Source organism: Polypterus senegalus, chromosome 3 (assembly GCF_016835505.1).
Source record: "Polypterus senegalus isolate Bchr_013 chromosome 3, ASM1683550v1, whole genome shotgun sequence".
Classification (NCBI taxonomy): domain Eukaryota; kingdom Metazoa; phylum Chordata; class Cladistia; order Polypteriformes; family Polypteridae; genus Polypterus; species Polypterus senegalus.
The window spans coordinates 30,531,536-30,548,830 of record NC_053156.1 but is presented as its reverse complement, the minus strand read 5'-3'; the positions used below and the strand labels follow the sequence as shown (position 1 = coordinate 30,548,830).

Here is a 17,295-nt window from a genome sequence, read left to right as displayed (position 1 = left end):
AAACGACGAAGCTGCGCGAGCTCACTCTTGAGAATGCAACGTATAGTTGTCCAAGAGAAAAGCAATCTTGCCTGAAATCAATGGCAACCTGTTGTAGGGTCTGTCCCTGAGACTACTTACTTCTCATCGCAAAGCAGAGCCTTACTGGAAATTGAAGGCATCTGAATTGAAATGGGAGATCAGAGGGTGTAACGGGGATGCGAGGAATACATTGAGTGTGGAGAAACTCTAGAGACAGCGTGTGTATTAACTTGTGGATTTTTCTGTGAGTATTTGGTGGCAGCGTGACGAAGTTGCTTCCGCAAGAACGCGTTAGCTGTGGAGCTCAGCTCGGACCATATTCTTTTCCCACCTTGTCAATTGTTTAATGCGTTTTTTGAACAGGTTTGATGCATGGAAGTGATCACTCGTACTGTGTTCAGTCAGTTCATGTGAGCTGCTCTCTTGTGTGATGTTGCGATGTCCACGGCTTTATTTAATATTAGCTAAGACCCAGCACTTAAAAGTTTCTTGCTACAGCAATTTTAACTCCATTACAAAGTGATCCAAAATCTTGTTTATACCTCGTGTCTTCTCATTAAACTTGTATCTCGTGAATAAAGTATTCTGCGTTATTCTTCTGCGCTCTTTGGGAGCTCTTCCTTCTTTTCTACGTACTGCGGTCACAGTCAGTTCATGTGATTATGTAGGAGGCGTGATGATGTCACACGCTGCTCCGCCCCCCACGGCCATCGAGCTAACGTCCATTACTGTATATGGAGAAAAATAGGTTCCGGTTATGACCATTAAGCGTAGTATTTCGAAATGAAACCTGCCCAACTTTTGTAAGTAAGCTGTAAGGAATGAGCCTGCCAAATTTCAGCCTTCTACCTACACAGGAAGTTGGAGAATTAGTGATGAGTGAGTCATTCAGTCAGTCAGTGAGAGAGTGAGTGATTGAGTCAGTGAGGGCGTTGCCTTTTATTAGTATAGATGAGTTGAATAAAGTTTCTGCGGTGGGTTAGCACCCTGCCCGGGATTGGTTCCTGCCTTGTGCCCTGTGTTGGCTGGGATTGGCTCCAGCAGACCCCCGTGACCCTGTGTTCGGATTCAGCGGGTTGGAAAATGGATGGGTGGATGGATGAATAAAGTTTGACTTATCTGTTTTGTTTCGCTGAATGCGCTTTATAATCCGATGCACCTTATGTATGGAAGTAGACCCATTCATTGATATTGCGCTTTAAAATCCGGTGCACCTTATGGTCTGAAATATTGTATGTTTCCGGTTACCGCCATCTACTGGCAGCTAATGGTATGTTTGTTATCCAAAACATGCAAAAGCTAATGCTCAAATTCAAGTACGGTATTTCACATTTTAAAGAATTATTTAATGAAATTAGTGTTGCCCCGTGGATAAGTCGACTTTGTATTTTTGAATGAATTTTAATTTATTAATTTATAAATTTAATAAATTTATCTATGGTACTTCATTGGCCTGCACTGGATCTTAAACTTATCAGGCTTTATTGGAATCTGATGTGATGAGGTACAAAGGGTCATTCACAACAAAACTGGAACTGTCTAATGTGCAGCAACTGAGCAACATAATGATTTTCACATGGTGCAACATTCCTAAATAGCACCTCATAGAATCCTTGACTACATGAGTTTGTGCTGTTCTGAAAGTCAAATGTGCAATTCAAAAATAAGCAAGTCTGCCTAACAACCGGATAGCTCAGTGTGTAATATAATAATAGGTTTAGAATTTTATTTTTTATTAGCATAGCTGCTTGATAAATTTAAGATGTCAAAACAGAATGTCAAAACAGATGTCAAAACCACTTTAAGCTTTTTTGATAAAAGCTGGAAGCATTACTTAACCTTGAACCCACCTGTATTTTTTCTTTACACAGGTAACACCTTCCCCTGTCTGCCTGTATTTCTTGTTGATCTTCACTTTGGCTTGAAGTTTTGTTCCTCTTGGCCCTGACGCTTCCAAATGCTATTGGCATGTGCAGAGGTGGCTGGAGTGCTGGATCAAAATCACGACGATATTCCTGGCGCAACCATCTCACAGTGAGAGGCAGTCGTTTCCAAGGTGCCACTCGTAACATATGTGAAACGACCCGCCAGTGAAAATCAAAGCTAGACTCCTTCCTGGTTTTCCGGGACACATGGCCAAGGCGTCGTGAAGAATGTGGATGTTGCCAAGCCCACTCAAACTGTGGAAGCAAAAAATAATTCAGGAGTGGCCATTTGTAACTAAATTTTGTACTTGTATATCATAGATATTTGAAATTAACCAAATGCTTCCATAAATACATAGAAAACTAATCAAATTAGTAAAGCTGGGCTCCTTTACATAATGTTAAAAGTTTCCTTAAGTTTGGCTGGTAGATGTGTTCGGAAAATGCCAATGGGCTTGATACATCATTCCAAAAGGAGGCTCTACAGAACAGTACCATATAGAACATATAATTTCACATCAGTGTTACTACAGTGATCCCTCGCTATATCGTGCTTCGATTTTCACGGCTTCACTCCATCACGGATTTTATATGTAAGCATATCTAAATATATAAAGCAGATTTTTCGCTGGTTCGCGGATTTCTGCGGACAATGGGTCTTTTAATTTATGGTACATGCTTCCTCAATTGGTTTGCTCAGTTGATTTCATACAAGGGACACTATTGGCGGATGGCTGAGAAGCTACCCAATCAGAGCACGTATTATGTATTAAATAAAACTCCTCAATGATATACGATATGCTTCCCGCACGGTGCTTCGCATACTTAAAAGCCCAAACAGCACGTACTGATTTTTGATTGTTTGCTTTTCTCTCTCTGTCTCTCCCTCTGACATTCTCTGCTCCTAACGGAGGGGGTGTGAGCAGAGGGGCTGTTCACACACTGGCCTAGAGGATATGGCCGCTCCTCTTAAACATGCTGAAAGACTACGGCTGCTTTGTCGGGAGGTGCTTTGCATACTTAAAAACCCGAAAAGCACCTATTGATTTTTGATCGTTTGCTTTTCTCTCTCTGTCTCTCTCACTCTCTCTCTGACATTCTCTGCTCCTGATGCACACTCCTTTGAAGAGGAAGATATGTTTCCATTCTTTTAATTGTGAGACGGAACTGTCATCTCTGTCTTGTCTTAAAGTCACTATCTCTACAACCTCCTGCATTTCTGTGCAAATCTGTGACCCAAGCGTGACAATATAAAACTAACAATATAAACGTATGGTTTTTACTTCACGGATTTTCACCTTTCGTGGGGGGTTCTGGAACGCAACCCCCACAATCGAGGAGGGATCACTGTATATGGAAAGCTTTTATATCATCAGCAGGAGTGTTACAATTAAGTTGTTGGGACAAGTGCAGAAGAAGACTTTTCCACTTCTGTCTTCTTCACAGTGCATAGTACATGGAAATAAAGAATGTGCTTGGAAAGTGTTGTGGAAATGCTCAAATAAAGTATAACATAACCTAACATTCTTAAACCCACTCGATGGCTGCGTACGGTGCAAGATTTCAACTATCCCTGAAGAGGGCCCTAGGCTGTTGCAGGACCCACTAGTGCACATATCTACACATGAGGCCAGTTGAGAATCACTAATCCACCCGATACACATCCATGTCTTTTGAGGCCTTAGGAGGAAAACTAGAGAAAAAAACAACGGAGACACATCACAGAATACGCAGACTTCACACAGACACCCAGGATTTTCGTCCCAGAGCTAAACAATGCACCACAATGCTGCCCCTTAAGAAATTATATGTGCTTAAATTTAAGATTTAATGTGTATCATAAGGGGTGTTCCCTTTTTACTACATTTAACATTGACATGCTTATATAGCAATTAGGCTACATGGACCCTCTTACTATTAAATCAAAATGCAACAAATTAATAAGTTGTGATATTTCACCTTTTTAGTACTGCAATGAATATGTTAATCTGCTTATTTAATTTGGGGAGAGGTTAATCTCTTTATTAGTGGGTGGAGCCAGAACAACCTATTAAGCTGCAAAATAGGGCTTAGTACCCAATAAATGTTGAATATTTTTTAGAAGACAAAGTAAGACATCTGACTAAACTCTGCACAAAATATATATATTTTTTAAATCAATACTACAAATAGGTAGACATTGTACACTTTGGTTAGCCTACTTAAAACTGCACCTTTTAAAGCAAAATACAGATCTTACAGACAGATGCACTAAAACCAATACCACTGATTAATGGGGTAGAAGTGGAAGACCTCAGATTTTTGGTGGAAAAAAATGATGGGCTATCCTGTTAAAATTCTCAGGTAAAGTATAAGTGATACAGTGCTGATACAGGTCTTAAATCATTATATTTTGCTTTGGGGAAAAAAAATAGTACTCATAATAAAATTGTCACAGTTTGCTATGCCATCTCCACAGGTCAAAAAAGGGAACAAAATAAAAACCTTACAGGTAAATAGTAAGCAACTCCAGATGTCTTATAGCATGTTTTGCTTTCTTTTCAGAAGATAACTAAAGTCTTCAAAGAAAAGGGGTCTCCAGAAGAGATGGGAAAGAAATCACAATCCATAAGGTCCCCAGAGAAAGGGAAGTCACTTTCAGTGCGGGACAAGAGCAGAATGTTCTCCATTCACTCCAGGCATCTAGATGTGGATGAAAGCTGGCAATTTCCGGTAAAGGTGTTACTACTTCCCAGCCATTGAATCAAATTTTTGAAAAGAACTGTTATATCAGTACATTAACAAAAGAAGAATTTCCACAGAATTTACTGAAACAGTGACATGAATGTACTATCAAACTTTTATTTGACTTATTTATTTTCTTGTTAAATACTGACCTCTCAGGCTAAATTATTTTACAAAAATGTCGTTGTCTTGGATCATTATACTTGTCACATTATGTAACAGCAGTAAGCAAGACGTGCCTTACAAACTGATGCCATCTACTGAATCACTCAAAATGGAATTTCATTAAATTTATTCTTTCATTTCACTTTTCTCTGAATACAGGATCAGAGGTCATACACAATTGTATAACTACAATATAACAAAGAATTCAACTTTGCAACATTTGCATGCTGTATATAAAATGTATCAAATATTAAACATACTGAAAATATACAGTAATAAGGTCCCTTTAACAAAGGAATTGAGATTAAGCCTGCTGATAACAGAAAAGAGGAAAAGAACAAAATTCCAGTTATCACTAGTGAAGAAAAAAAAATCTCAAATACAGAGACCAGAAAGAAATGGAAGTTGTAATGACCTAGGTCAGTTGGCCTCCCTCCCACTCCTGACGATTCTACAGTATCATAAGCACAAGCTAAAAGCCACGCATGTATAAACTGAAGTAAAGTCTAGTGTTATGCAACTACTGAATCCAAGACTTATAACTCTGACAAAAAATAAATTGAAATTATTTTGTAGAAGCAGTGTAATAAAAGTAAGGTTCTCTCAGAAACATGCCTGTGTGTGCTGTTAACTACCGTCCTCTTATGACTTGATTTGATCCTCTGTATCCAACATACACCTAAAGTAACATTTCAAAGAACAGAAAAGAATACACTCCCCCACACCAACAAAATGATTCAGATTGTTATAGCGAAGATCAACAGTGCTGCATTATTTGCCATTACTGTATTAATAAAGCTGATTTGGAGTCTGTTGATACCGTATTTCTCCGAAAATAAGCCTTAGCATGATTTTCAGGCTGCTCTGTATTATAAGCCCTACCCCAAAAATAAGCCCAAGTCAAGATCGTCAGCTGAAAAGTAAGGCGCCTAAGGTCAGGTTTATACTTCACGCAATGTGACGTGTGCCCGAAACATCCATTAAATTCCGAGAACACCTTGCCACAAAGGATGTTTATTGATTACATCCATCAGTTCGGGGATCCACCCATTCCAGCAGTATTGGCGTAAGACAGGAACAAAATCTCTGGACAGGGCATCAGCTCATTAAAAGGTGAACACAAGCACACACGTCATTGTAGCTTCACCAAATCCCCAAATCTTCATATCTTTGGATGGAAAACTGAGCACACTGTGGAAACTCACCAGGAAAACAGGCAAACTCCAGGCAGGGATCACAAGGGATGCGACTCCCTGTGAGACAGCAGTGCTACCGCACTGCCACCGTGCCACCCCATATGTGTAACTATTAGCAGTATTCATTATTTAAACAAAGTTAACGATTTATCTATCAAATGTAACATACATATTTTAATGCATTTCGTCATGAAAGTGATATCAAGTATAAATCTGAGAATTCCAAATGTGCAGAGAGCTGGAATATTATAAATTTAATGTTTTCTGTGTGGCAATGTGTTATCACTGCTGTCAGGTCAGGAGGAAGCCCCAGAAGCATGTAGCGATTTAAGAACTGGGTCAGTTTTAAGATGATGTTTACGACTATCTGCTTTAATGATAAAAGTAAACTACGAGGTTGAAGCCGAAATTTCCACTTCAATCACAAAATAGACATTTTATTGTGTCCTTATTTTATTTTCTCTGTGGCTCAAATACGCTGCTGTACATTCTGATGGTATTGTAAAAGGTGCAAAAAGAAATAAATAAATAAAAAGATGGCACAGAAGATGGTATGTGAGACTTTTATAATGCATCGTGTCATTACTTTTTGGAATATGCGACACTTGAATATAAAAGCACCATGAATGCATTTTTATTTTGGCATTTTGCTTCACCACATCGAACCATTCATCAAACATCGAAGCGCGCACTTCGACCCTGGAAGATCCTAAAAGCGGCTGGAGTAGCAAGAAATTCATGGTTTGGATGTGGAAAGTTATGACGATACTCCAGAAGAAGATGACATGACAGTATTTGGATAAATGTATATTATTGTACATGAATAAATATAAAAAATATTCCCCCAAAAATAAGCCCTAGTGCATCTTTTGGAGCAAAATTTAATATAAGACCCTGCCTTTGTTTCGAGGAAACATGGTATGTACATATGTAAGTATGTTTATGCATTTTTTCCAGCATCACTCATAAACTACTGTCCACAGTTTCAAGGAAACTGACAGATGACTCAGGGATAAGCTAACTTAGAATATCCATTGCCTTATTTAATGAGCCACCTCAGTTATACTATGCCATTCCATTTTTGTAATGCTACAGCATTTTTTATATTTGTGGTTCAGGAAGAGTAGTAATAAATAATTGGCATTGTACTGTAAGGAATAATGACAGTAAATTGATCCAAACTATTAAATAATGTATATATTAGACAATTATGACAGTTAAAACTAAATGAACATCAGTGATGTTTTAAAAAGTCAAACCAAAAACTCAACTGTCATTAATTTTGAACTGAAATGCACAGGCATAAAGAATAAACTATAGTCATAAAGTCATAAAACTGATGACTTACACGAAGGGCAGAAATATCTGAAGGGAATCCATGAATAATTAAAATCATTTCCCTGCAAGACAGAAAGTACAGCAATTGATTACATTAATTCTCTTATATTTATTTTCATTTAGAAAACAGTGTGTATTTTTAAGAATCCTAAAAATGTATCTCTAGGATGAAAGTTACATGTTTCCCATTACGGATCAATAAAGTACTATCTATCTGTAAATGATATGGTGCATTTCACATTTGGCTGTCTGTCTACCTATTCAAATATTCCTTAAATTAATTAAATCCAGTCAAAAAAAAAATCACAGAAAGATTTGTAACCTGTTTAATTCTGGAAATAGCACAAAGACTCATATTACAGAGGTTTGGTTTAACCTTTATCTGGCACAAAATTACTTAATCTGGATTCTGGATGTGGAAACACAAGGCCACATCTTCAGCTTCTACTTCTCCAATACTCTTTAGGAAGTTAAAGGCCTTTGAATACATTTTTGATTTGGCTAAGTCACCAATACAAATAGTAATTGCTTGATATTCACTATACAGAATGAAGATTCCATCAAAAGTAATGCCAAAATGTGGACAGAAATTTAACGTAAAAATAAGTGCCCGTATTTATCAAGAGCCTCAGAATTACTACTAGGAATTGCACTAAAAGTCTGACTAGAGCAAAAATGTCTCCTACCTCTGAGTAGGACATGAGAACTATTTTTGAAGTGCTCTACACCCAGTCCCAGCTAATAGTCAAGGTTCAAATTTGGAAATGAATGATGTTACAGTTTACGACACCCAAACTGCAAAATGGTGTTTATTAAGATGTTTTATACTTTCCTTGGAAATCATTTCGTAGTTTTCTAAAACTAATACTAGGGCTTCATCACAAATAATAATATTTAAAGTAGTAGTAGTAGTAGAAGAAAAACATAACAAGGTGGGATACTGCGCTAAGCTGCACCTAATTGTTGCTGCTTCACAAAACGCATCAAGAATAATACTGTAATTATCACCGCTATTGAAAGACCAAGGTACACACTCTGAATGAGAGTAAAACCCAATATCAGGCACCTTTACTTAAAAAAAAAAAATGATCCATAGCCATACTTTACGAAGAATCATCTTACCACAGTTATGGCCACAGGAAATGCCTTGTGAAGTAACAGTTTATGAAAGTAGCCACAGCTATTCTTATGATGTTTCTGAAGTCATATTCACTTTTCCAGTGTCATCTTCCACTGTTGTATGATGCATCTCTTTACCTCTGTGATCCCCACTTATCTTCTGCAAGTCTCTGGTAGTCTATGTCTGCCTTCTTGAATTATCCTGGGCTTACGAAGTGTAACAGTAATGTTTCAGGGGTTAATGGAATGCAGAGCTCTGTGTCCCTGTTTGTTATTTCACTGTCAATCACCCATTCAGCCCTGTTTATATAAGGGTAATATTCTGGCTACTACAGTACAGTTTGCCTCCATGATCACATGGGTGTTGATACTGTGATATTATTTGTGATTCACATATGCATGCTCATCCACACTTGGAGCAATGATTGTTATGTACATTCGGATTTGCATGAATGCAGCATTGTTTTAACATTACCACACATGGAGTGGTGAAGAAACGTATAAATATTACATCATTTGTTATAAGGGCATTCAAGATTTGGTGCAAAAATCGAGAAATGGTTAGCTGTGACATATACAAATCATTGTTATTCCAAAGCTGCATTTTACATGTAGCGTTACCAACATCTTAATTTCAGCTGACAGCGCATGCCTTCTCCGTAACTTTGTTATATAGATAGATAGATAGATAGATAGATAGATACTTTATTAATCCCCAAGGAGAAATTCACATACTCTAGCAGCAGCATACTGATAAAAACAATATTAATTAAAGAGTGATAAAAATGCAGTGCAACTTAAAAAAATGCAAGGTGGACAATGCAAGGCAGGTATAACAGACAATAATATTGTATAGTGTTAACGTTTACCCCCTCGGGTGGAACTGAAGAGTAGCATAGTGTGGGGGAGGAACGATCTCCTCAGTCTGTCAGTGGAGCAGGACGGTGAAAGCAGTCTGTCGCTGAAGCTGCTCCTCTGTCTGGAGATGATACTGTTCAGTGGATGCAGTGGATTCTCCATGATTGACAGGAGCCTGCTCAGCGCCCGGCGCTCTGCCATGGATGTCAAACTGTCCAGCTCCGTGCCTACAATAGAGCCTGCCTTTCACACCAGTTTGTCCAGACGTGAGGTGTCCCTCTTCTTTATGCTGCTTCCCCAGCACGCCACCGCATAGAAGAGGGCGCCTGCCACAACCGTCTGATAGAACATCTGCAGCATCTTAGGATGCCAGCCTTCTAAGGGAGTATAGTCGGCTCTGTCCTCTCTTGCACAGAGCATCAGTATTGGCAGTCTAGTCCAATTTATCATCCAGCTGCACTCTCAAGTATTTATAGGTCTGCACTCTCTGCACACAGTCACCTCTGATGATCACGGGGTCCATGAGGGGCCTGGGCCTTCTAAAATCCACCACCAGCTCCTTGGTTTTGCTGGTGTTCATTTGTAGGTGGTTTGAGTCGCACCATTTAACAAATTTCTTGAATAGGTTCTTATACTTCTCCTCCTGCCCACTCCTGAGGCCGCCTACGATAGCAGTGTTGTCAGCAAACTTTTGCACGTGGCAGGACTCCGAGTTGTATTAGAAGTCCGATGTATATAGGCTGAACAGAACCAGAGAAAGCACAGTCCCCTGCGGCGCTCCTGTTTTGCTGACCACAATGTCAGACTTGCAGTTCCCGAGACGCACATACTAAGATCTGTCTATGAGATAGTTCAGGTATGAATCTACTCCCATTTCTGTCAGATTGTCCCTAAGGAGCAGAGGTTGGATGGTGTTGAAGGTGCTAGTGAAGTCCAGAAACATAATTCTTACTGCACCACTGCCTCTGTCCAAGTGGTAGAGGGATCGGTGTAGCATATAGATGATGGCATCCTCTGCTCCCACATTCTCCTAGTATGCGAACTGCAGAGGGTCGAGGGTGTGGCGGACCTGTGGCCTCAGGTGGTGAAGCAGCAGCTGCTCCATGGTCTTCATCACATGTAATATTATTCCATCTCTGTCATATCAATATTTTCTGGGATTTTTTTTTTGTTGTTTTGTTTAGGAGCTCAGTGTTGTCTAGTGTACCTAAAATATTCTGCTTTTTCTCAAATGTTTGTGCCTGAATGTCATCTTCTAGAAGCCCCAAGTGAATTAGGTCTGCTCAAGAGTTCTCTTATTTACTGGTCAAGTTATCAGTAGTTTTTTAAATTAGGAAAATGGATAAAATGCTTTTACTTCTACAAATTTACATCACTCTGACATTTTTGAGGCAGTTACAATACAATACAATATAATTTATTTTTGTATAGCCCAAAACCACACAAGAAGTACTGCAATGGCCTTCAACAGGCCCTGCCTTTTGACAGACCCCCAGCCTTGACTCTTGAAGAAGACAAGGAAAAACTCCTCAAAAAAAAACCCTTGTAGGGAAGAAAATGGAAGAAACCTTGGGAAAGACAGTTCAAAAAGAGACCCCTTTCCAGGTAGGTTGGGCATGCAATAGGTGTCAAAAAGAAGGGAGTCAACACAATACAATAGAATTTAACAATAGATGATACCACATAATAAGTTTATCACACAAACAGTTAGGACTGTTTTCCTATTCTTATACGCTTGATAAACACAGGTGTAGATTTGGATAATTTGAAAAAAAAAGTTCGATATAGCGAGTTGGATAATGGATGGATGGGTGGATGTTTTAAAAATGAACAGACAAAAATATTCTCTTGAACTAATTTTGTGTTTTTCTGATTTAAAGTGAATAAATGTACTCATATGTCTAAAATTAATACAGCACAAAATATAATGTTGACGGTAGGTAACCGCTGGAATTTCCTGAATCAATTAATTTTTTTTAATTATCTAGACCTGTTTCTTTTGTCCATTTTTTTTTTTTTTAAATCCTGGTCTACTGGCGATGCAGTATATGTGTTTTTTCTTTTTAAAGACATGCAGGTGATATCCATCCATCCATTTTCTAACCCGCTGAATCCGAATACAGGGTCACGGGGGTCTGCCGGAGCCAATCCCAGCCAACACAGGGCACAAGGTAGGAACCAATCCCGGGCAGGGTGCCAACCCATCGCAGGACACACATGCGCACCCACACACCAAGCACACACTAGGGCCAATTTAGAATCGCCAATCCACCTAACCTGCATGTCTTTGGATTGTGGGAGGAAACCGGAGTGCCCAGAGGAAACCCACGCAGACACGGGGAGAACATGCAAACTCCACGCAGGGAGGACCCAGGAAGCGAACCCGGGTCTCCTAACTGCGCTACCACTGCGCCACCGTGCCCGCAGGTGATATCTGAATCACAATTACCAGATTAATACTTAGCAGGATAATACATAGTATGCCTGTATAAGCCAAAAGGCCTGCTTATTTAATATTGCACATTAAAAACTAAAAAGATTTCTAAAGGAAACATCAGATCTTCTATTTAAAAGTAGCTCAATGACTGCAAAATCAGTCCTTACTGAAAAGTGCTCAGTTATATAAACAGAAGTAGCATGTTTAATATATTTAAAACACACATGAACTTAAAACAAAAAAAAAATAAATAACTGAAAAGTAATTTGCAACAAATCACAGAATGAAATATGACACCTCATACAAATGGGACATAATAAATATCAAATTCATAACATTTACAAAATTTTTTAAAATTTCACTAAATGATGATTTTAGGTGAAGACTCACCAAGGTCCACGGCCACTTGTTCTCTTGGCTCCTCCTCTATGGCGCCCCCCATTGTGCTGTCCAATGCGACGCTCAGGATTCACAGTGAAACCAATGTAGATCCGCCCTTTGAATTTAGGGTTGGTGCAGTACAGCATATATACACCAAAGAAATTCTCCACTTCCACCACCATCTTCAGAGCACTGATGAAAGGCAGTGTTATTGTTATATTATTCAGTGTATTACATGATGTTATAACAAACAGGAACAAACTAACTTTGTAAATATAATGCATTGTTTCACGTTGGCTTGTTTACATTATGAAACTTACATTAACCTACTGCTGACTAGAAGGCAAGAAGAATAAAAATAAAAACCCTTTTAAATCTTGGACATGAAATTAAGGATTCCATAGAACATTGTAAATGTGACAATACTACTACTAATAAAAGTTAAAGGAAATATTAAGGGCACAGATACACAGACAGATAGACACAGCAACACAACTAGCACCACTCACATTTTACTTTAAATGGAGCTTCAAACAACTCTGGATTTCCCCTTTGCTATTAACAGTATTTTGCATCTGATTCTGGTTAAGTTGTTCTACAGTCTACATTAACGAACAGGTCATCCATTGAAAGGTCAAGATTACATTTGTACTGTGAGCATAGCCCAATACACTCTGTTTAATATAGTCTTGTATGTTAATTTGTTTTTCTGCAGAATAGGAAAGCTGAAATAGATTTCAATTAAAATAATCAACATTTATTCAGACTCAATTATTATTGCCAGGTTCTGCATTATCAGTTGATTTATAATTTTGTTGGCAAAACCTCTGCTGAATATTAGATATGACTTGAAGAGCAGTGTCCATGTTCCCATTTATTTGTTAGTAAAGACAACAGAAGAAAATAATTTTTGTTAACATGTATAAAACCTGTTAGATTTTATTATTAAATCACAAATTTTAAACTTATGTGTTCAAAGTGCTAATTAAAGCTAATGTTTGGATGAAAAGTAATTTACAGAGTATAATTATTTGGGAATGTAGTGTTGCATTTTTTGTCTATTTTCATTTTAATTTTTTTTTTGTTAAATTGTAACTTCATCAAAATGTAAAAAATAAAAGATATTTGACAAGAGAGGAACCATTCAGACCCCTTGTTTAGTTAGTTAATAGCTAAGTTTCCCTAACTCTCATCCTGACATATTAAATGCTGTACAGATTTCTGCTTGAACTACACGACTCAGGCTACGTCCACACTGCTTTGTTTTCAATGTTAGTCTCTATTTTTGGCTTTTGTCCACACCACCCTGGTGTTTTTAACCCCTGACAGTAGAGACTTTTGAAAATGTTCTCTAACCTTATACAGTACTTCAAAAAATGTCAGCTTGGATTTGCAATGTGACTTTTGAAAACACAGACTCTAACTGGGTTCAGATTTGCCTATGCTTATTATAGACCCATTTCCCTGATTGGATCCTGCTCATTACAATGTCTCATTCCCTGTTTGTTTACCTTTTGGGGAAGAAAAACATATTCCAGCACAGCGGACATAAGAGAGCTGCTTTCCATGGCGTGTGTTGTGGTGCTTACCTGTAAGCATTTAAACTACATTTTGTATAGTATGAATGTTTCTTACATGTGCAAAAGGTAAATAACTTCCTTGTCACTACAGTATTACAACAAACCCAGTGACCTGCGGTATTACCGTCCCTTCAGAGATTTTTTCCGTCAAAGCGTTCAAGCCTAGTGTTGGAAAATGGCTACATCATACTGTATGTGTTTTCTGTCATTTTAGTGTGGACAGAGATACTCTTGGAAATGATGTGAAAACACTAGTGTGGATGGAGGTCATTTTTGTTTGGAAACACTTTTTAAATGAAAATGTGGTAGTGTGGACATTGTGTGGCCTCATTAGTTTGTTTCAGATTAATAGGACTGCTTGTGCAAAGAAGTGTCCCCAAGCTTTCTTCTGTCTTAAACTAACTTCTCCTTAAATTCCAACAGTGTGTCCACATGTACAGTAGGTGATTCTCTATTATAAAAAAATCTTGGGTCGAGACGTGATTTTCTCAGGGACACTTTAATATCCCGCAAGACAAGGAGGACAGCTCCTGTACAGGCTTTTAAGTGTTCAAAGCGAAGCGCAACATGCAGATCACATATCACGGCACAAGCAGCAGCAGCAAGCCAGCTGATCGAGCATAGAGGAGGTAAAAAAAATGTATTTGTTTCTCATTGTATCACCATTTAAGAGGGGGTTTTAGAGGAGTGACCGCATCTCCTTAGCGTGCGTTCAGCCCCCCTCTTCACAATGCGAGAGGCAGAGACACGAAGTGGCAGGCGTGTAGCTTGCCCCTGAGGTGTGCAAGTGAAGCAAGCAGGGGGCAAAGCCCCCTAGTATACAAGGTGTGTCTATTAAATAATGAGACTGATTAAATAACTCACCTTTATTTATATGTATTACAAATTTAATGCTCGTCCCCTTCAATATACTCCCCATTTGCACTAATACATTGCTGCAGTCTTGTTTTCCACTGGTCAAAGGCATGGAGCAATCAATTTCTGTCAGCTGTTTTAACACATACACCGTTTTCTTCTTTACATAATCAACTGACTCAAAACATGTGCCTTTAAGCACTGATTTAACTTTTAGGAAAAGATAAAAGTCACATGGTGCTAAATCAAGCGAATATGGAGGATGATCAAGTGTAGTAATGTGCTTGTCGGTCAAAAACTGCTTTACAGAAAGTGCTGTGTGAGCAGGCACATTGTCCTGGTGAAGAATGAAACCATTTTCCCACAGTTGTGGCCGTTTTTTTCTGACTTTTTCTCTCAGCTTTATCAAAACTTCCTTATAATAATCCTGGTTAACTTGTTGTGCCTTCTAGAACCCATTCTTCCAAAATTACACCCTTGATATCGAAAAACACAATGAGCATGGCTCTGAATTTTGTCTTGCTTTGATGAGCTTTTTTCATTCTTGGTCCAGGGTGCTCATCATCTTCGATATTCTCACGTCCCTCACTGAATCTTTTGTGCCACTCAAACATATGCGCATGAGACAGGCAGTTATTCCCATAAGCTGTAGTAAGCATTTTAAAACATTCTGTTGGTGTTTTGTGCAATTTTACTAAAAATTTCAAACTGACACGTTGTTCAACTTTTAAACTTAGCATTTTTTCGGCACACTACAGAAAACACAACCAAACTAAATGGCGTCTCACAATCAACTGAACGTCATAGAGTGTTGCTGCTTGTCATGCAGGTTCAGACATGTTCAAGGTCACCACTCATGCAGTTATAACCGGTTCTGACTGCTTTGTTTACTAGGTGGAATCACAGTCTCGTTATTTAATAGACATACCTCGTGTATATATGTATATGTAGATTCTGCTGTGTAAATATCATATAAACAGAAACTGTGTCAAATTTACTCTAAGTAATTACCTGCAATATTACCCCTCACGTGTTGCCAAGGAACATATTAAACAAAATGTGCCTTTTGATGGAAAGCATGTTGTGGCTAACTACTAATAAAGTGCAATTAGTCTTGATCTCATCAAAATAGTGTAACCACATGAGCCCCAAGGGTTCTCATCCACACTGACTTCCTCTCAAAAACCAGACAGTTTTCAAAACCCTAAAACTGGCTTACAAAACTGTTGTTCCAACACTCTACAATATGTGTCAGTGTTTCCTGCACCACAAAAACCTATCAAAGAGCTGAGATCTTATCTTGGTACTCCTTATATCTTGGCAAATACTTCCTTGACAAGGTTCCAGTATTCTTGACCTTCAAACCCAAACTGCAAACCCAATCAGCTATTTCTGAAGATTTGATTGCCGAGCCTTCATCTACAGATTTCTAGGGTCAGTGATATTGAAAGTAATTAATTTGTCATTGCCCGGGTATATGATATTAACTGTCTGCTTTTCTTGACACATGCTTTATTTATTTATTTTTTGCAGTTTCTCATACAGTTATTGTATTACCCTTTCATTTGTTAATCCCTTTAGCTTTTTGTTCTACCTTTTTTCTCAGTATTCCTGTGTTCTCTGTCCTGTTATTTTATACCACAGCTTTTCTTGAAATTTAACGTGTAAAATCTCTTGGATGTGCTTTCAAGCTGTCTACCAATAGTATATTTATTAAACATGCCATGTGTTATTAATTCATGCCTAATAATGCATCATTAGGTAAATTCTGTATTGTAATGTGGCAAACATTAATCGTTTGGTTTCAGAACACACTGTATGATATGAATATTTAAACCATGATTTGCAATTCAAAGCTGATGGCACCTACTGATTATACATTTACTTCTGCACAAAGATCAACTGCTACATGTTGAATGGAAATATTGGATACATATTACAGTTTTTAGGATAAGGAATGGTTAATAAAGGTTATTACCACAATGAAAAAGAAATTAAGTTTGGAGAGACAACGTCGAACCCTGTCCTGATGTTGCTGAAACTCTACGTACTTGTACATCCTTAAATTGTCAAAACACTGCTGTTAATTTCAACATATATATTTAGGTGACCCCATAAAATGAAATTTTCATAAACTGCGGAACGATATTCTAATCTACGACTAATCTTACACTATTTTAAACACACTATAAACTCTATAGGAAATGATCTTCGCATATTTTATTATTCCTTTTTCATTAGTAAGAAACTGGCATAAAAAAGTACTATCCTTGCAGACCGTATGAGTTGTATTCTGCACCTTTAAAAACTGTGCTCCGTGTTATTTGCATTTGTGCCTAATTTACCGATGATTTTAATAACACTACATCATATATCAATAATCCACAATTAAATATGTTTAATACTTACAAGTAATCTCTCACGTTAACTCGAACATTGTTGTCTATTTTCTCTCGTGACACAGAAAGGCGATGGGATTCAAACTACGATGCTGGGTGTCTTGGCAAAGCTTTTCCGTTCTAAGTTGTGATTGGCCAATCTATTAGCCAATTTTGAATTTCTAAAATGTAATTTGTCCTTTTCCTTCGAAGTCAGCCCCTCCTTACAGTACACAAGTTGCATTAACACCCACTCAAATGAAATCCGCCATTGATTGGATAGTTTATTAAGAGTGACGTGTTTGGTACCATACGTCA

General features: G+C 38.1%; 1 protein-coding gene across 2 annotated transcripts in view; it reads right to left on the bottom strand.

Annotated features, from left to right (window-relative positions):
* Positions 1-17,200, bottom strand: part of slx1b (SLX1 homolog B, structure-specific endonuclease subunit) — a 32,454-nt gene extending 15,254 nt beyond the window's left edge. The window contains exons 1-4 of one of the 2 annotated variants that reach the window (XM_039746898.1): positions 17,009-17,200; positions 12,174-12,356; positions 7,380-7,431; positions 1,872-2,201 (exon numbers count right to left, since the gene is read on the bottom strand). In XM_039746898.1, the coding sequence (XP_039602832.1) occupies positions 1,872-2,201; positions 7,380-7,431; positions 12,174-12,346 (555 nt within the window). In that variant the 5' untranslated portion in view covers positions 12,347-12,356; positions 17,009-17,200. The remainder of the gene's footprint in view (positions 1-1,871; positions 2,202-7,379; positions 7,432-12,173; positions 12,357-17,008) is intronic. The other variant, XM_039746897.1, reaches the window with a different exon arrangement.
* Between the last annotated feature and the right edge of the window lie 95 nt (positions 17,201-17,295).